The 17,149-nt window shown below is 40.6% G+C and overlaps 1 protein-coding gene across 1 annotated transcript; it reads right to left on the reverse strand.

Annotated features, from left to right (window-relative positions):
- Positions 1 to 6,186: 6,186 nt before the first annotated feature.
- On the reverse strand, positions 6,187 to 7,122 carry LOC110551046 (olfactory receptor 2Y1B-like). Its single transcript, XM_021641380.1, has one exon. It carries the CDS (start codon positions 7,120 to 7,122, stop codon positions 6,187 to 6,189), a length of 936 nt encoding a protein of 311 aa, XP_021497055.1.
- Positions 7,123 to 17,149: the final 10,027 nt, after the last annotated feature.

The following is a 17,149-nucleotide window of genomic DNA, read 5'->3' on the forward strand; positions in this document are numbered from 1 at the left end:
CTCAGGGACTGAGCAGCAGGTGCTACATGAGCCCAGAACATGTGGGTGAAGATGAGGCAGATGCATTAGGGTACAAAAACAGATACAGATCTTTTCCGTGCACAGAGAAAAATAATGACCTTCAAGTTTCACTGCTTTCCATATTCAAGTCAAGCAACAGTTCAGCAATTTGCATTTTTCATATTGGACACATCTTTCATCCAACAAAGAAAATGAAATTCTGTTAGCCAATGCAATGTCTGAGTGCTTTCCTCTCGGCCACCTGCTAGCAGGTCAAAAATTATCCTGCTAAAACTTTGCATCTTTGTGGCCCAATGTGAAGAAAAATTTTAAAGTAAAAAAGCATAAAAATAGACGGCCCAAAAAGTAAAAGTTTCCATATCAAATTCTGAAAGTTGAACATTTCAGGATGTTAGAAAAGTGTTCCTGCACTAACTGAATAATTGGGATTGTTTGGACCCTCCTGTTAAGCCGTGGTTTTCCTTATTTTTCTGATCTCAAATCATTAAAGGTTGAATCTCTACTTCTAATCTCCTTGGCACGCATAAGGCATTTTGACATTTTTGTATTTACTTTCTGAAATAGAATAGTCAGTAGTCATCTATGTTAAAATGTGTTTATGTCTGAGCATGTCCACACATCTCTGTGCCAGCACATGAGCTCTATAAATAACATGTATGATCAGCAATCAGGAACAATCTTCATCCTATGTCCTTCAAGATAGCCTTTCTTTAAAAGGCAGAAACTCACTGGGAAGTCTAGGCAGACCTTGACCTTACACCCTCCTGCCTTTCCTCCCAAGCCCTGGAATTATACAATGTACTAGCATGACTGGCTCGCTGCCAGCTAATTGCATGGCAGTTTCAGGTTACGATAGAATGTCATTCAAATATTGACATTCAGTTTACCTCAACAAAGGAGATGCTGCACATTTCTTCCCACACCTTTATTGATCAGCCGCATTTTCTTAACTTTTAGTCTGATTTCACTTCCACCTGTTATGCCTACATGTGGGGCTCTTGTTTGAAAGGTTAACTTCCTTTTCAACCTTTCTAGCCACCCACGTGCCCTACTTAACCTCCCTTACCAAGTGCCCTACTAAACCCCATATAAACTATTACTTTCTGGTTGTACCATATTCCTTTCACACTAAAAATTACATAGTATCTCTTCCAATTCTGCAAGTTTTTAGGGTAATCTTTATTATCTTAAACACCCCAAAGTTCACTACAAAATTTTCTGTTATAATACCAGATAACCAAGGTTAGGGTCCAGTGGATTTAGTGGACAATGACTGCATTGAATTGGTTGTTATAACAATGACCCCTGATACCAAATGTCAGCTCTAAGATCAGTTCCCTGCTGCTGTCTCATCTTCCAACAAGTCTCCCTTGACTTCACTTCAATTATGTCTCCTGTGCCCTATTCTGTATCTTCTGACTTTGAGTATGTTTTTAGTCAAAGGAGTGGTTGGGCAGATGGGTCTTGGAGAAGGTTGATTAGTGATAAAATGTTCTTGTATTCATTTAATACTTCTCCAACCTCAAACTAGGTGGGCAGCAGGGTAAACATCCCATGTCAATTACCTGATGGAATGTTTCTTGATTCTGTTTAAATTGTGAGGCTGGTGTAGCTCATCCAGTCAGTACTCACTCAGAGCTCCAGGAAAGGAATCTATTGCATTACCATCCTCATGCAATCCTTTCTTGGTTTCAAAGGTGATGTGTGTCCTGTCTGTGTCTGGAGATGTTCTAGGCAGAGCTGCTTTATCTTGTAGAATGCCAACCTTGGAGGAGAACTCTTGTTTGGAAGACTTACTTATTTTTATGGTTATTCATGATTCCCTCTCCAGGAAGAATTTTCTCATTGGTTCTTGTAACTTAGAGGGTGGCCACATCTTCCTGATGTCTCCTGTACTCCCCTTACCAGCGAGACACAGGAGAAGCTGGCAAATTACCAAACCTCTTACCTTAGTGCATCACACATGCCCTGGGGAAATCGTCAATGACTCCTAAACAGAAGCAAAGAAAAAGTTGTTTAGCAAGGATGGCCTTGGAGATGTCTGAGCCCCAGTGTGGCAATAACAACCAACTGATGGGCTCTGTAAGATGTGAAACGCAGTCTTTAGTTCTCCATATCCCCAATATGCTGCCTAAATGAAGTTGCTCTATGCAGTATCCCCATAATATAACCTCTTGCCCTTATGATTTTATCATCCGAGATTCTTCAGACAGCATTTACTTTCATCCCATGTCTTACGTGGTCTTATATCCTTGACCAATCAGGCCCAATTTCCTGTCCCATCTGAAGTGCACTGTGTTGACCACACTTCAGATTTTTTTTTCACAATTTTGTTTGTGTATACGCATCATTGATCTAACTAAGTATTATTTTAAGGAAAGTTTGATGTTTTATATCTCTGTCACACAAATATAATGTGTCGCCAATGCCATAGGTTACTTTCTATTGCTGTAATAAAGCATCATGATCAAAAGCAACTTAGGAAGAAGAAGAAGAAGAGGAAGTAGAAGAAGAAGAAGAGAAAGTAGAAGAAGAAGAAGAAGAAGAGAAGAAGAAAAGAAGAAGAAGAAGAAGGAGAAGAAGAAGAAGAAGAAGAAGAAGAAGGAGAAGAAGAAGAAGAAGAAGGAGAAGAAGAGTGCATTTTTCTCTTACAACTCCCAGGTTACAGTCCAACACTAAGGGAACTCAATGCAGGAACTCTAGCAGGAACCTAGAGGCAGGAACTGAAGCAGAGGCCACGGAGTAGTGAGGCTTACAGCTTCATTTCCATATTTTCCTTAGTTTGCCTTTTATCTCACCATGGCCACCTACCCTGGGTGGCAGAGCACAGCCCACAGTGGCTGAGCCCTACAACATTAATCACCAAAAAAATGCCCCCACAGATTTTCCTGTAGGCCAATATGATGGAGCCAATTCTTCAACTGATGTTCTCTCTTTGCAGATGACTCTAGCTTATATCAGACAAACAAACAACAACAAGCACAATAAGAAAATGAAAAATAAAAATAAAAACAAACCCCACAACCAACACAATTATGTTTTTCTATTGCCTGGTTTCAGCAATAACAAACTCAAAAACAATATTTTATCAATATATTCCATCAATATATTTCGTTTAAGTACCAAAAAACATGGTTCTACACAGTATAGGAAGTTAAGTTTTAAAATTATCTGTAAACACTTAAGGAATCATAACCCAATACAGAAGAACAGCTGAAAATTACAAGCTTTTTAGTCCTGAAACGCTTTCTTCACATCTTTAAGACTCAACTTCTCACATGAGAGAGATGATGATGTGACCTATCCTAGAACCCCTCCTGAGGATTAATGAAAGCGCATGTGGATGCCTGGGTGTGGTAGGAATTCACCAAGAGGAAGACTTCAGGGTAATATGGCAGACTAAAAGCTGCCTCTTTGTGAGGTGGTAAAGGAGAGTAAGAAAAATTAAAATTAAAAAGACTCCTTATTCCTAAGAGGGTTTTGAGCATCTATTGTGAAAACCCATTCCCACGGGTGTTGGGGTGTAGTGTGTGAAGGCGTGCCTTCGTATATTCAATTGTTAATTTTGTACCGGCAGAAAGCCATCTCCAATCTCACGTTTTGTAAATACTTATTTCTTCATCACCCATGTAAGGCAATCTGGAATTGTATCTGATTGGCTTTTTGTAAAGAGCTGATGGCCAATAGCTGGGCAGGAAGTGGAAGATGGATCTTCCAGGCAGAGAAAGGGATGATGCAAGAAGGTCAGAGGCCAGGGACACAGGGAGGGACAGACACACCTGGGCTGAGCAGAAAGGTAAGGAACTAGCCACCTGTGGGGGTATGGGCTAGACTAGATGGATGAAGTTAAGTGAGCTAGCTGAGAGTCTGCCCAGCTAAAGGCCTAAACTCGTAAATATTAGTAAACCTCCATGTCATTATTTATATCTCTAGTGAGTCTGAGAACGTCCTGCCACACATTGGAATTTAAATTATGCCACTGTATGACCTCAGTGTTTGACACTGAGCTACAGGTTTTAGTGTTGGTTTGGTCCCATCTCTCCTTTTTATGTTCCCATCTCTCCATTTTGAAACAACAACGTTCATTCTTTGTTACTGTACATTGGAAGTATATAAATTCATTTTTGTTGTTTTTCAAGACAGGCTTTCTCTTTGTAGCTTTGGATGTCCTGAACTTGTACTGTAGACCAGGCTAACGTCAAACTCACAGAGATCTTCCTGTCTCTGCCTCCCGAGTGCTGGGATTAAAGGTGTGAACCACCACTTTCCGGTTATAATCTTTTTTCAGTGTTCACAACGGACCATAGCCAAGAGTTTGCCTTGAGTCTCACAGGGGAACTTGAACTTGACCTTTTAAACAATTCTAGAATTGTTAAGACTAACGGGGTTCATGGCGACAAGCTGAGGGCATTTTTCATAATGAAATGGATGTGAGATTTTTGATGGCGCCGTAAGTGGAATGCAATAACTTCAAAGTGATATGTTTGGGTTTCAGGTTGACTAGGGGTAGGCTTATAATGATTGTTGTTCTTTGACAAGTTGACTGGATTTAGGATCACCTAGGAATCAAATCTGAGACCCATCTTTGGGTGTGTCTGTGAAGACATTTCTAGAAAGGATTACTTGAGAAGAATTCATGTGGCCAAATCTATGGGCTAGGAGGGCTGGAGAGAGTAAAAGGGAAAAAGGAAAAAGCCAGCAGGGTGTCTGTGTTTTCCCTGTCTCTGCTTCCTGGCCAACCACAATATGAGGCTGCTTTGCTCCTTTATTCCTTTCTCATCAGGACAGATTGAACCTCCCAAAGCTGCAAGCAAAATAAATCTTTATTTTGAGGTGTCTGGTAATTCAGTCACAACAATGAAAAAGCAACTGGCATAGAGAGATCAAATGTTACTGAGATTATAATCATTAAATCAAATTACTTTTATTTGTCACCATCCCCCTTGATTTAGTGAATCATTTTTATTGTTTGAGGTTGAATTTGTGTAACTTGTCTGACATGCTTTTTAGCACATGCTTAGGCACACAGTAAAGCCACAAACATATGGTTTGAAATTATCCATCCCCATTCAGAAAGGCAAAGAGGATGGACATCGGAAGAAGGAGAAAGCAGGGAACAGGACAGGAGCCTACCACAGAGGGCCTCTGAAAGGCTCTACGCTGCAGGATATCGAGGCAGATGCTGAGACTCATAGCCAAACTTTGGGCAGAGTGTAGGGAATCTTACAAAAGAAGTGGGAGATAGTAAGACCTAGAGAGGACAGGAGCTCCAAAAGGACAGCAACAGATCCAAAAAGTCTGAGCACAAGGGTCTTTTCTGAGACTGATACTCCAGCCAAGGACCACTTATGGAGATGGCCTGGAACCCCTGCACAGAGGTAGCCTATGGCAGTTCAGTGTCCAAGTGGGCTCCATAGTAATGGGGACAGGGACTGTTTCTGACATGAACTGATTGTCCTGCTCTTTGATCACCTCCCCCTGAAGGGGGGGAGCAGCCTTACCAGGCCACAGAGGAAGACAATGCAGCCACTCCTGATGAGACCTGATAGACTAGGATCAGAGGGAAGGGGAGGGGGACCTCCCTTATCAGTGGGAGAGGGACAGGGGTGGGGAAGAGGGAGGGTAGAATTGGGAGGGGGGGATACAAAGTGAATAAACTGTAACTAAGAAAAATAAAAATAATTAAAAATAACAACAAAAAAGAAATTATCCATGCTCAAGAAATGAGTAGCTAGGAAAGGCCAAATTAAAAAAAAATAATTTTTTTAGACTCTGAGTATGAAAATGGATTAAAAATGCACAGCAGTGGATTCATGTACTTTGTGTTAAGACTCAGTACCTCCTCCTCTGGGGTACCCCATCAAGAACCAGAGACTTTTTGGAAAGGTGACACATTTATGAGTCATTCCTCACTCTGAAAGTGTCCACCATCAGCACGCTTTCTGCATGTAGCTAGAACACACCACCGTCCCAAGCTTCTTTAGAATGCTGTGATACAAGCCAAGTTTCATTCTCTGACACTGACATAGAGAGAGAGCCCCAGCCTCTCCAGTAGGAAGACACTAAAACTCTGGGGTCTACTAAAGGCTGTTTGCTAGTGACCAACGGTCCTAGAACAGAATATAAGACTGTAACAGAAAAATGTGTTGGTCCTTCTTCCCCATCTTACTCAGAGTCTGTGCCTCTCCCTAGCACCTTCCACAGAGCCCCCTTCACGTCCTTGTTCCTCAGGGTGTAAATCAGAGGGTTGAGCATAGGGGTGACGATAGTATAAAAAAGGGCAACAAACTTCCCCTCGCTCTCAGAGTAGGTGTGAGTGGGTTGAAGGTACGTGTAGATGGCCGAACCGTAAAACAGAGAAACCACTAGAATGTGGGATCCACAAGTCCCAAAGGCTTTTCTGCGCCCGGCTGTGGACTTGACCTTCAGCACCGCCCTGGCAATGCGAGCGTAGGAGCCCAGGATAAGCGCTGCAGGACAGACCAAGACTATCGTTCGAGCCACAAACATCTTGGCCTCTGTTCTTTTTGTTTCCTCACAGGCCAACTTCAGGAATATGGGCATCTCGCAGAAGAAGTGATTCAGTCGATGGCCGCAGAGAGGCATGGCCATCATGAGGCCTGTCTGAATCAGAGAGTTCACGAGGCCCCCTACCCAGGAGGAGATGGCCAGTGCCTGGCACAGCTGAGGGTGCATAATGGTCATGTAGTGCAGTGGTCGGCACACAGCAGCGTAACGGTCAAAGGCCATGACCCCCAACAGCACACACTCAGTGGAAGCCAGGGCGAGAAAAATAAGGAGCTGGGCCACACACCTTCCATAACTGATGGTCCTGTCTAGACCATGGAGGTTGATCAGGAGCTGGGGCACAGTGCTGGTGGTGTAGCAGAGGTCCAGGAAGGAGAGGTGTGAGAGGAAGAAGTACATGGGTGTTTGCAACCGAAGGTCCAACCGTGAGAGAGCAATGATGGAGGTGTTGCCAAAAAGAGTTAGGGAGTAGAAAATTGAAATGATGACAAAAAAGACAAGTTCCAGGTGAGGCCAATCTGAGAATCCCACCAAAAAGAAGGCCTTGTCTGAACTAGAATTGAAGGTTCCCATCACCTTTGACCAGCACAAACAGCAAACAATCCAATGCTTCCAACAAGGAGTGTAGGTTTGAACTTTATATCCTAAATACTACAAATTCGTAGATTGTACCTTCCACCTACCCAATAATCTGTCTCTTCTTCTATTTAGACGTGAGACATCCATGCTAGGATGGTGGCCCCTTTGCTTGACTTCTAATTCTGGTGTCATGATTTTTTTTTTTTTTTGAGACCACTCAAGCCCGTGGATTCAAAATTTCCATGTCCGGAAGGACAGATGATGTACTTCCACAGTCGCACACTGAGGTATGGATCCAAGCGCGCGGTAACGGGGAAGCAGATTTTAGAAGCTAATGCGGGGTTGCCAATGCAGCTCAGAGGGGCTTGCGTAGCACATGCAACCCCTTGGGTTTGAGTCCTGAAAAATACCGTCGGTCAATTAATAAAAATCCACGTACCCCCTGTTGTTCATCTTGCTCATCATCTCGGTCCATGTGACAGGTCATTTCAGTAGATGAAGGCTCAAGAATGCTCAGGCTGAGATCGCAAATTTGCCCTCTGCTACCCATCTGCTTCCTCCTGCACAGTGAGCGCCGTCTCTGAACCCGTCCTGGACTCCCCACTCACACAGCTGCCGTCTGCCACAAACGACTGAAAGGAGTGTGTATCCCTTTAGAAGAAAAAAATAAATAAATTTTATTACCTATGTTACATGTCATGAATAAGCATGGCAGAGAATACTCTATTTTTTTCTCTGATTAATTCATTCCTGAAATTACCAGAAAGAGCTATTTTCTCCCTCAAGCTAAAACTTCTTGGTACACTTTCCAGGAACTTTCACACACTGTAAAAACCTCTTCCACGTCATTGTCCTATGAGATCTAGGGTGGTAGAGGACACAGCACACTTTAAAAATGGAAAAGAAAACACCACCATCATTTTTTTTAAACTTGGTGAATCAATTTTCTTCATTTTTGAATTTCTTTTTTATTATATCTTTTATTTCTGAGATCATAAGTATACCATTTTCTCTCTTTCCTCTCTCAAACCCCTCCCATATACTCCTCTTTGCTCTCATTCAAATTCATGGCCTCCTTTTTCAGAAATTGTTGTTACATGCGTAAATGAATATGTGTATATATTCCTAAATATATCCTGCTCAGTCTGTATAATGCTACCTGTGTGTTTGTTTTTCAGGTCTGACCATTTGGTGTTGGATAACCAATGGTCATTTCCTATCTCAGAGGAGACTATTTCTCCCACTGTCAGCCTTTGTTAGTTGCCTGTAGCTCTTTTTGTAGGGCTAAAGCCTTGTGGGGTTTCCTCCACCCATGTTAGTCTATTGTCCTTGCTCATTTCATGCTTAAGAAGTCATGTTGTTGAGTCTTTTAGCAAACCCCGTGCTCCTCTGGGTCTTACATTCTTGCTGCTCTTCCTTCCACCACAATATTTCAGGAGTCTTAGGTGCAGGAGTTGTTTTGTAGATGTACCCTTTCCACCATCAATAAAAAAAAAAAAAAAAAAAAAAAAACCTCCACTCCAAACACCTGTGATTGCTCTAAGACCCCCCAGTTCTAGGCAGGGCGCGTTCCTGTACAGAATCTCAAAACAAGAAGTTTCTTCCACATTTGTTTGTGTCTTTATTTCCCTATCCCCAGCCTCTGCTTTCCCCGTTACAAGGCTTTAACTGCTTGATTTGCCATGTCAACGATCTTCTTGCTAATATCATTAACTCATTACTTCTTTGTTTCACACATCCAAAAATGATCAAGATAACTTTATTATGTCTCTGTTACTAATCTAAGAGTGATAACTTGCCTTAGCTCATTCTGCTTTACAGCTCTGGTATCCAGAATGATGACTGGCACACAACATGTCCAATAACCAATATGACAAACAGCTGGAAATTATCTGTCAAAGGACAGTGTGCAGACATACCAATTGGAAGCAGTCTCTTCTTGACGTGTAGACACAACATTCCAAATAAATTTCAGTCTTCTAAGAAACACCATGTCTTACCTCACAGAGCATAAGAGATGTGAAGTGTTACTCCTGTTCATACCAGTTAGTAGTTAGATGTCCTATAACTTCCGTTGATGGAAGCATTTGATTCTCCCCTTAAATCTCATGAAAATCTATTTCCACGAGGAACTCTGAGAATGAACAGGAACATACATTAATACGCCAGTGGGATGTACGTAAAAGTTTGTTTTCAATTTTTTGGGGAAGGGAACGGAGAGATGGCCCAGGGGCTGAGAGTGTGTACTGTTCTTCTGATGCTTGAGTATGGCTCCCAGCAGCGATGGGAGGGTCCCAACTAACTGTAACTTCAGATTCAGGAATGTCCCACAACTCCAGCCTCCTCTGGCACCAGCAGCCATGAGCACACCCCACCCAGTACACAAAATTGAAAAGAAAATGTCATTAAAAGTCAAAATAGGGAGGAGCAGCCTTGCTAGGCCACAGAGGAGGACATTGCAGCCAGTTGTTATGAGACCTGATAAACTAGGGACAGATGGAAGGAGAGAAGGACCTCTCCTATCAGTGGACTTAGAGAAGGACAGGGAGGAGATGAGGGAAGGGAGGGAGGGTGGGAGTGGGAGGGAATGAGAGAGGGGGCTACAGCTGGGATACAAAATAAATAACCTGTGATTAATATAAAAAATAAAAATTAAAAAATGTCAAAAAAAAGTCAAAATAGAACACAAGCAAGCTTATCAGATAAGTTTAAAGGAAACAGTTAATTAGTGGAAGTTTCACCTGCGCTCAATATGAGAAAATTTGCCAAAGTAGCATCTTCTTGACGTTAGTTAGAAGGTCCTCCATGCTCCATTGTGATTTCAGGAAAGTGCTGGTATATTATGCTTGAAGTGGGAACGATGGGGAAATGTGAATTATAGAGACATAGTGGCAGGCACGCATCAGCTGATGTCGTCCATAGCCAGACCCCCACATATAACCTTTGTCACTCACCGTGTCACCTGTTCTGAAGACTTGTCTCTGTAAGTCTGAGGTATAAAATTAAAAAAAAAATTTTTCACAAGATCTTGAGATCTTGATTGACACTGAATGGTCTTATCAATTCAGAAATGACAAGAGAAAATGACACATACTTTCAACAGTTGTCTGTCTCTATCTCCATTCTTTGAAAAAGAAGATTTACATATATTTTATGTATGTGTGTAGGGCATGTGCACATAAGTGCGGTTACCCAAGAAGCCAAGAAGAGTGTGTTGGAAATTCTTGGAGCTGTACCTATAGGAGGTTGTGAGTCCTTCAAACACGGGTGCTGGGAACTGAAATTGGGTTTTCTGTTAGAGCCTTAAGTTCATCTAAACTCTGAGCCACCCCTCCAGCTCCTGCAATGCTCTTTCTTGACAACCATGTGAGGGATGCTTAATTTATTTGGCACTTTAGACCATGTCAAATTCAGTGCCTGGGAAAGAAAGATTTGTCACCAGAAACCAATGACTGGATTAGTGAAAGCATTTTGTGCCTGAGCAACATGCTTAGTGGGCAGAAAATAACTCAAAATTGGTTTCTGAGGATAGAAACCAGAAGTGGTGGAAGAGAGGAAACAGGATGGGAATCTTCTATGGAGGGTCCTCTGAAAGGATTCACCCAACAGGAGATCAAAGCAGATGCTAAGACTCAGGGTCAAACTTTGGGTAGAGTGCAGGGAGTCTTATGGAGGAAGAGAGGGGTGGAACAGAGTGACATGGAGGGGACAGGAGCCCCACAAGGAGACCAACAAAATTAAAAGATCTGAGCCCAAGGGATCCTGCAGAGACTGATGCACCAACCGAGGACCATGCATGGAGAGGACCTAGACCCCCTACTCAGATGTGGCTGATTGGCAGCTCAGTCTCCATGTGGATCTCTGAATGAGGGGATCAGGGGCTGCCTCTATCATGAACTCAATTGACTGCTCTCTGATCTCTCCACTTAGGTTTTGAGATGAGGTCTCTCACTTTTCTCACTGAGTCTTACTAGCCCTGTTCTTCCTTTATTTTTAAAGGAGAAAATAATGACAACACAAGAGCACAATGGCCAAGAATCCACCCTAAGCCAATACTGCTAACCTGAGGGATGAAATTTTCCCAAGCTATCTGAGACTAGATGAAAATGATGATGCAGGTCCTTGACCACCTTAGAATTTAAGAAAATCCAAAGGCTAAGTCTTCCCTGAGTCTCAAATCATTTGATAGGTGTGTTCCTGCACAGAATCTCAAAACAAGAACGTCCTTCACTTAGCCTCATAGTCATCATCTCCTCCTCACTTGTTTGTGTTTTTATTTCACTACCCTCAACCTCTACTTTCATCATTACCGGGATTTCTGTTTTTACTTGTTTTATTATGTCAATGATTTTCTTGCTATTATCATTAATTCGTTACTCCTTTGTTTCTTGTATCCAATTCTGCCAAAAAATAACTTTACTACATTTTTATTACTTAAATAAGATTGATAATTTAGCTCATCCCGCTTTACAGTTTTGGTGTCCAGAATGATGATTAGCACACAAATTGTCCAATAGAAACTCACCTGATTCAGCTCTGCCAGCTAGAACTTACCAAGGCACCAAGCCCAGCATCAGCTTTGGTCTTAATTGGGCACAGGGATATAGTGGTGTCCCTACTTCCTTGGGATCTTGTCTTTTTTAAAATCCATAATCTATTGTATAAAAGGGTACCAATATCGTGTTACCTTCAGATCCAGTCCCTTTGAACGCCTCTTCCATCATATCCACTTTCTCCTGACTGATCAAGACAATGACACCTATGTGTGACCTTGTGAATAATTCTTTGGGGAATGTGTAGGAGCATGTAAAGAATGGGCTGAGCCACAGAACCACAACACCCATTCTGGCTCTTCTAAAACCGAAGATGTGAGTTCAGCATTCACATGGCTTAAATCCATAGAACTCCTAGACTGACCACATATCTGTCACTCAGGAACATATTTATGGTTATGATAACTCTCTAATCCCTCATAAAGGTGTTCTCTAGTCTTTTATTAACTTTGGTGATGTGCTCTGCCTCATTATGTCCACATCTGGAAATAGTGAAAATAAATCTTCCTGGAGGTCTTTTTCATCTGTCAAGAGCCCTTATGAAAGTTCATTTACATGTGAAATCAATGATTAAACTCTGGCTTGTTGTATCTAGTCTGCATCTCATATTCCAGTTGGCTTTTGACATGGCCACACTGGCCAAGATATTGGGCAGCACTGAAATCTCCCACCCGAGCTCAGCACATGAGGCTGAGAGGTGGATATACCTCATTCATGGATACGGACCTTCAGCTGACAGTCCTCCACATATTGAGCACAGAGATCATGAAATGGGAAGTTTACCAAACTCTGTGTTCCTCAATACAGAGGAAAATTTAAAAATCTTCACTTTCTTACTATCCAAATCCTTTATCTCTAAAAGGGAATGAAAAGTGATAAGTGCATGTAAGTACGTCCTTATGACTCAGCATTTCATCTCAGGTGTCACAGTTTATGAATTTTCCATATACAACTTCACACTTAAAGGATTAAAGGGCAATCCAATCAACAACTGGCAAGCAACCCTGCTTGAGGAACAGGTATTTTTAATTAAGTTTTCTAGGTTAGAAAAAGACATCATAAGACAATCATGTAAGGGAGGCAGAGGCAGGCGGATCTCTGTGAGTTTGAGGCCAGCAACTCTACAAAGCAAGTCCAGGATGGCCAAGGCTACACAGAAAACCCTGCCTCGAGACACCAATAAACAAATAAACAAATAAATGACAACCATGATAATATTTGCCCGTGTTTAGAGATCTACTACACCACAAAGATACCCACTTTGTTTTCTTTTTTTGCAAAATGCCAAAACTCAGACAAACTGCTGAGGTTTAAAAGAAGAGTGACTATGGGTCAGTAAGGAGAAAATGAAGTTGTCTGAAATGAAGCTATCTCTAACTTCTACCTTTAGATCTGTCTTCTCACTAAGAGAGCAGAAGCTGATCCCTTAGTATAAGTCAAAACATTTTTGTATTAACTAAACGGTTTGCTGTAATGGTTTGGAGCATTCCACCTATATCCCCAATGTTTGTTGTTGTTTTTTTAAACAATATAAAATAATGTTAAAAATTCCATCTTATTCTTTATTTTTCTGTCAAACACAAGACATTTTGACACTTGCATACTTGATTTTCTGCAATACAAATGTCAGTGATTACCTGTGGCCAAATCTATGGATTTGTGTATATGTGTGCTTGGCTTTGTGTCTGCTTGTGATCTCTATGAATAATGAATTCACTGATGTCTAACCATGTTTAATTATTTACCCAAACCACACAGTACACATCCTTCATTTGCCCATTGATTTACTGTATAACTACTAGAATCACGGTCCAGTAAAAAAGTTATTTTATATCTGAGCAGGAGCTTCAGCAGTTATTCCCCAATCATATTAAATGTTACAGCTTACATTTTACAATTTGAGCTTATGTCTTTCTTTTGTGCCTGTATGTGTAGCTCTCTCGTTAATTTTTTTGGAAGCTAACTCACTCTTAACCCTTATCACCAAAACATCCCTCTCCAAATTTCCCATCATTGTCTGTATGTTCATCTGCAAACCGTCGTTCTTTGATCTGGACAATATTTCATTCACACTCGAAACCACGTAGCCCATTCTGCTCCACAGGTTTTTACAAGCTCTTTAAGCTCTTGAGCCCTCAGAATACCAACTTCTAGAGCAGTGGTTCTCAACCTCCCTAATGCTGCAACCCTTTAACACAGTTCCTCACGTTGTGGTGATCCCGACCATAAAATCGTTTTTTGTTGCTACTTCATAACTGTGATTTTGTCACTGTTATGAATCATAATGCAAGTATCTGTGTTTTCCAATGGTCTTAGGTGACCCCTGTGAAAGGGCCGTTTGACCCCAAAGGGATCGCGACCCAAAGGTTAAGAACAACTGTTCTAGAGTAACACCAGCTAACTGAGGTTTGAGTCCAGATAGAGCATTAGACATTCAAAGACTAAATTAATAAATTATTTTAACTTATAACAGCCATCCATAGCATTGTTTCATATAGAGTACATTCCCTCCCTCTATTCTTACAACAAAGCTTCCTTAATGTATTGTCAACTGGCCACACTGCTTTTCTTCATCTCCTGGTTCAGACATGTACAATTTACTTTGCATATTAGAGCCTTGGATTTTTTAAGAGTTGAGTTTTAGAAAAGATTTTTTAAATTATTTAAAATTGACATTTCTTCTTTACATTAGAAAAATACTTATTCCTTTAACTGTGTGCAGTTGGAGATAAATGCGTGCAATGAGAATATTTGGGCATGCTGAAGTGAAGTAACCAGACAGGTGATAGAGAAGGACACACTATCAGCAATAAAACACAACTTTAATGTCCACAAGCCGGTTAACCACTTGAGTGGAGCCCAGCCTTGTGTAATGAGACATTTATATCCCGACTTTCATCTGTCAAGTTACAGTAACTCACCTGATCAGTACTCATCCAGTTATGAGGAAAGGAAGCTACTGTATTAACAGCCTGAACACTCTGGGCCTCAAAGACGATGAGACAAACTTGGGACTGTTCACATATAGAGACTTTCAAGGAGTGTATGACCCTCTGTGGCCCTGAATTCTTTCCTGATACAAGGTCTCGGATACAAGCTCCTGTGCAGGAGATCAGCATCTCACATGGTTCTACACAAGAGAAGAAGTTGCCGACACCCATGGCATCTCTGTTGGGTGCTCCATGCTCCCTTGGCTGGTTATCTGAGAATTGGAAGAATCACCTGGTGTATTACCCACAGCACTAATGGTTTTAGTGCACCATGAGTGCCCTGGGGACACTGCCAAGGCCTCCACAGTAGCAACAAAGAAAGACTTGTTTGTCAGGTGTGGCCTTGGAGACCTGTGGGCCCCAATGTGGCAATTATGCTCAACTGATGGGCTTTCTGTGGCCCACTTTGTAGTTCCAGACATGGCTGTATTGAGCATCCTCAGCCCACGGCTTCTTACTCACGTGACTCTGCCATCTGAGCTCCTCATGCTTCCCCTACTTTGACAATGGTCCTATCAGCCCTTGACCCATCAGAATAAATTCCATGACTCACTTGGGAGTGATTGTAGGCTCCCCCTCATTTAAATATTTTTCCTTCTCTGGACACTTTATATAGTAGTCATGTATTCTATTTAAAGACATCATCCATCCTGTTAAATATTTATTTTGTTGATAAAGATTTTTATGTTTTACATTTCTGTTACAATGTTGGTATATGAATATTTATTATTTTTATTCACAATGAAACAAAAAGATATTTGCCAAAGCATTCTAAAATTACTTATTATATACTTAACATTATTGTAATAATATAGGAATTTTTTTAAAAAAATCAAAATTATCTGTATCCATTTAAGGAATCACAATACAGAGAAAATGATCTATCACTGCAAAATTTTCAGCCATACATTTTCTTGACTTATATGCCTCAGATTCCCCATTAGTAAATGATTTAATGTCATTTACCTATATTGTTTGAGTTGATGGCAATGTATGGAGGAAACTTTTGTATTTAGTTAACACTTTTTCCAGTGGGAAAAAGTACCCATGTTGGGCAGATCACAACTACCTGTAACTCCAGTTGCAGAGAATTTGACACAGTTTCCTGGCCCCCACAGAAATACACATATATGGTACACACATACATTTAAAGATAAGCTAATTTGACAACATGACTAGTGACGCCATGTACAATGAAAAATTATAATCTACAATTCCATTGCTTTTTTTTGTCTGTTCACTGAGTTGAATATATATTACTTCTTGCTTTCTTCTGAAAGTCATGAAAATATATTGAGGTGATAGACCTACAATAGGTGAAAAATGTGTTTTAAAAAGTTTGGTTTCATTATGTACTAGAAGAGTTTTAAACAAAACTACAATGAGATACCATCTCACTCTAGATTTATTGGCCATTACCAAAACAAGCAAAACATCAAATACTGGTGAGGACAGAGAGATAAGGGAAAGCTGACAGTTGGTAGGAATGCAGTTTTGCTCAGACATTATGTAGAATGGTGTTCATGTTATAACAGACCTATCATGCCATCTGGGTGTCCATCCAAAGGAACGGAACCAGCATTCCAAGGAGATACAGGCTTACTATGTTTGTTGTGACACTAGTCACAGTAATTAAAAGATGCAAAATCACTCCACATGCCAATGAATGTATGGATAAGAAAACGCTCAATATATACATAATTCAATGTTAATCTGCCATAAAGAAGAATAAAACTCTATCATCTGAGCCAAATTGATGAGTGAGAGGGTACTATATTAAGTAAGCCAGTCATGGGAAGACGAACACCACATATTCTCTTATATGTAGATGCTAAAACATTAGCCTGAACGAAAATTAGTGATTACCAGAGTAGACGAACAGTGGAGGTGGGTGACGACAGAGGCAGGATTTGATAAGTTCATTTGCATAAATGTGTTAAAATATCATATTGAACCAAATTAACATATAAAGTAATGTTAGGCAAAACCAAAACAAATTTGAAAAAAAAAAGCTTAAGCAATGATTGGCAGAAAGTAAACATTAATATAAAAAAAATAGATGAATCTGGTGGTGTTGCAAGGGTGAATAGAAAAGAGGTGAAAAGGTAACAAAAATATTAAGAGGCTGTTATAAGATCTTAGACAATATCTTACACTATACTGTAAATTTCTTGAATGTAAAAAAAAACCAAATAAATTGCTTAAACGTTTCTACTTAAACATATCTACTCATCTTAAAAACACTTTAAGGAGTGAGATTTTATCTCAGCATTAGTGCATCTAGCATATGAAGTTTTAAAAAATTTGATGCCCATGAGCACCAAAAAATATATACTTAAGTGCTTGCTAATGAGATGGTATGAAACTAGCTCATTGTCCTACTGATTTGCATTTCATTTATTATATGGAGATGGGAACATCTTTTTGCATGGTTTATTTATTTATTTTACATTTCATTTTCTTCTTTAATTACCTGCT

Source organism: Meriones unguiculatus, chromosome 11, assembly GCF_030254825.1.
Source record: "Meriones unguiculatus strain TT.TT164.6M chromosome 11, Bangor_MerUng_6.1, whole genome shotgun sequence".
In the NCBI taxonomy this organism is placed as follows: domain Eukaryota; kingdom Metazoa; phylum Chordata; class Mammalia; order Rodentia; family Muridae; genus Meriones; species Meriones unguiculatus.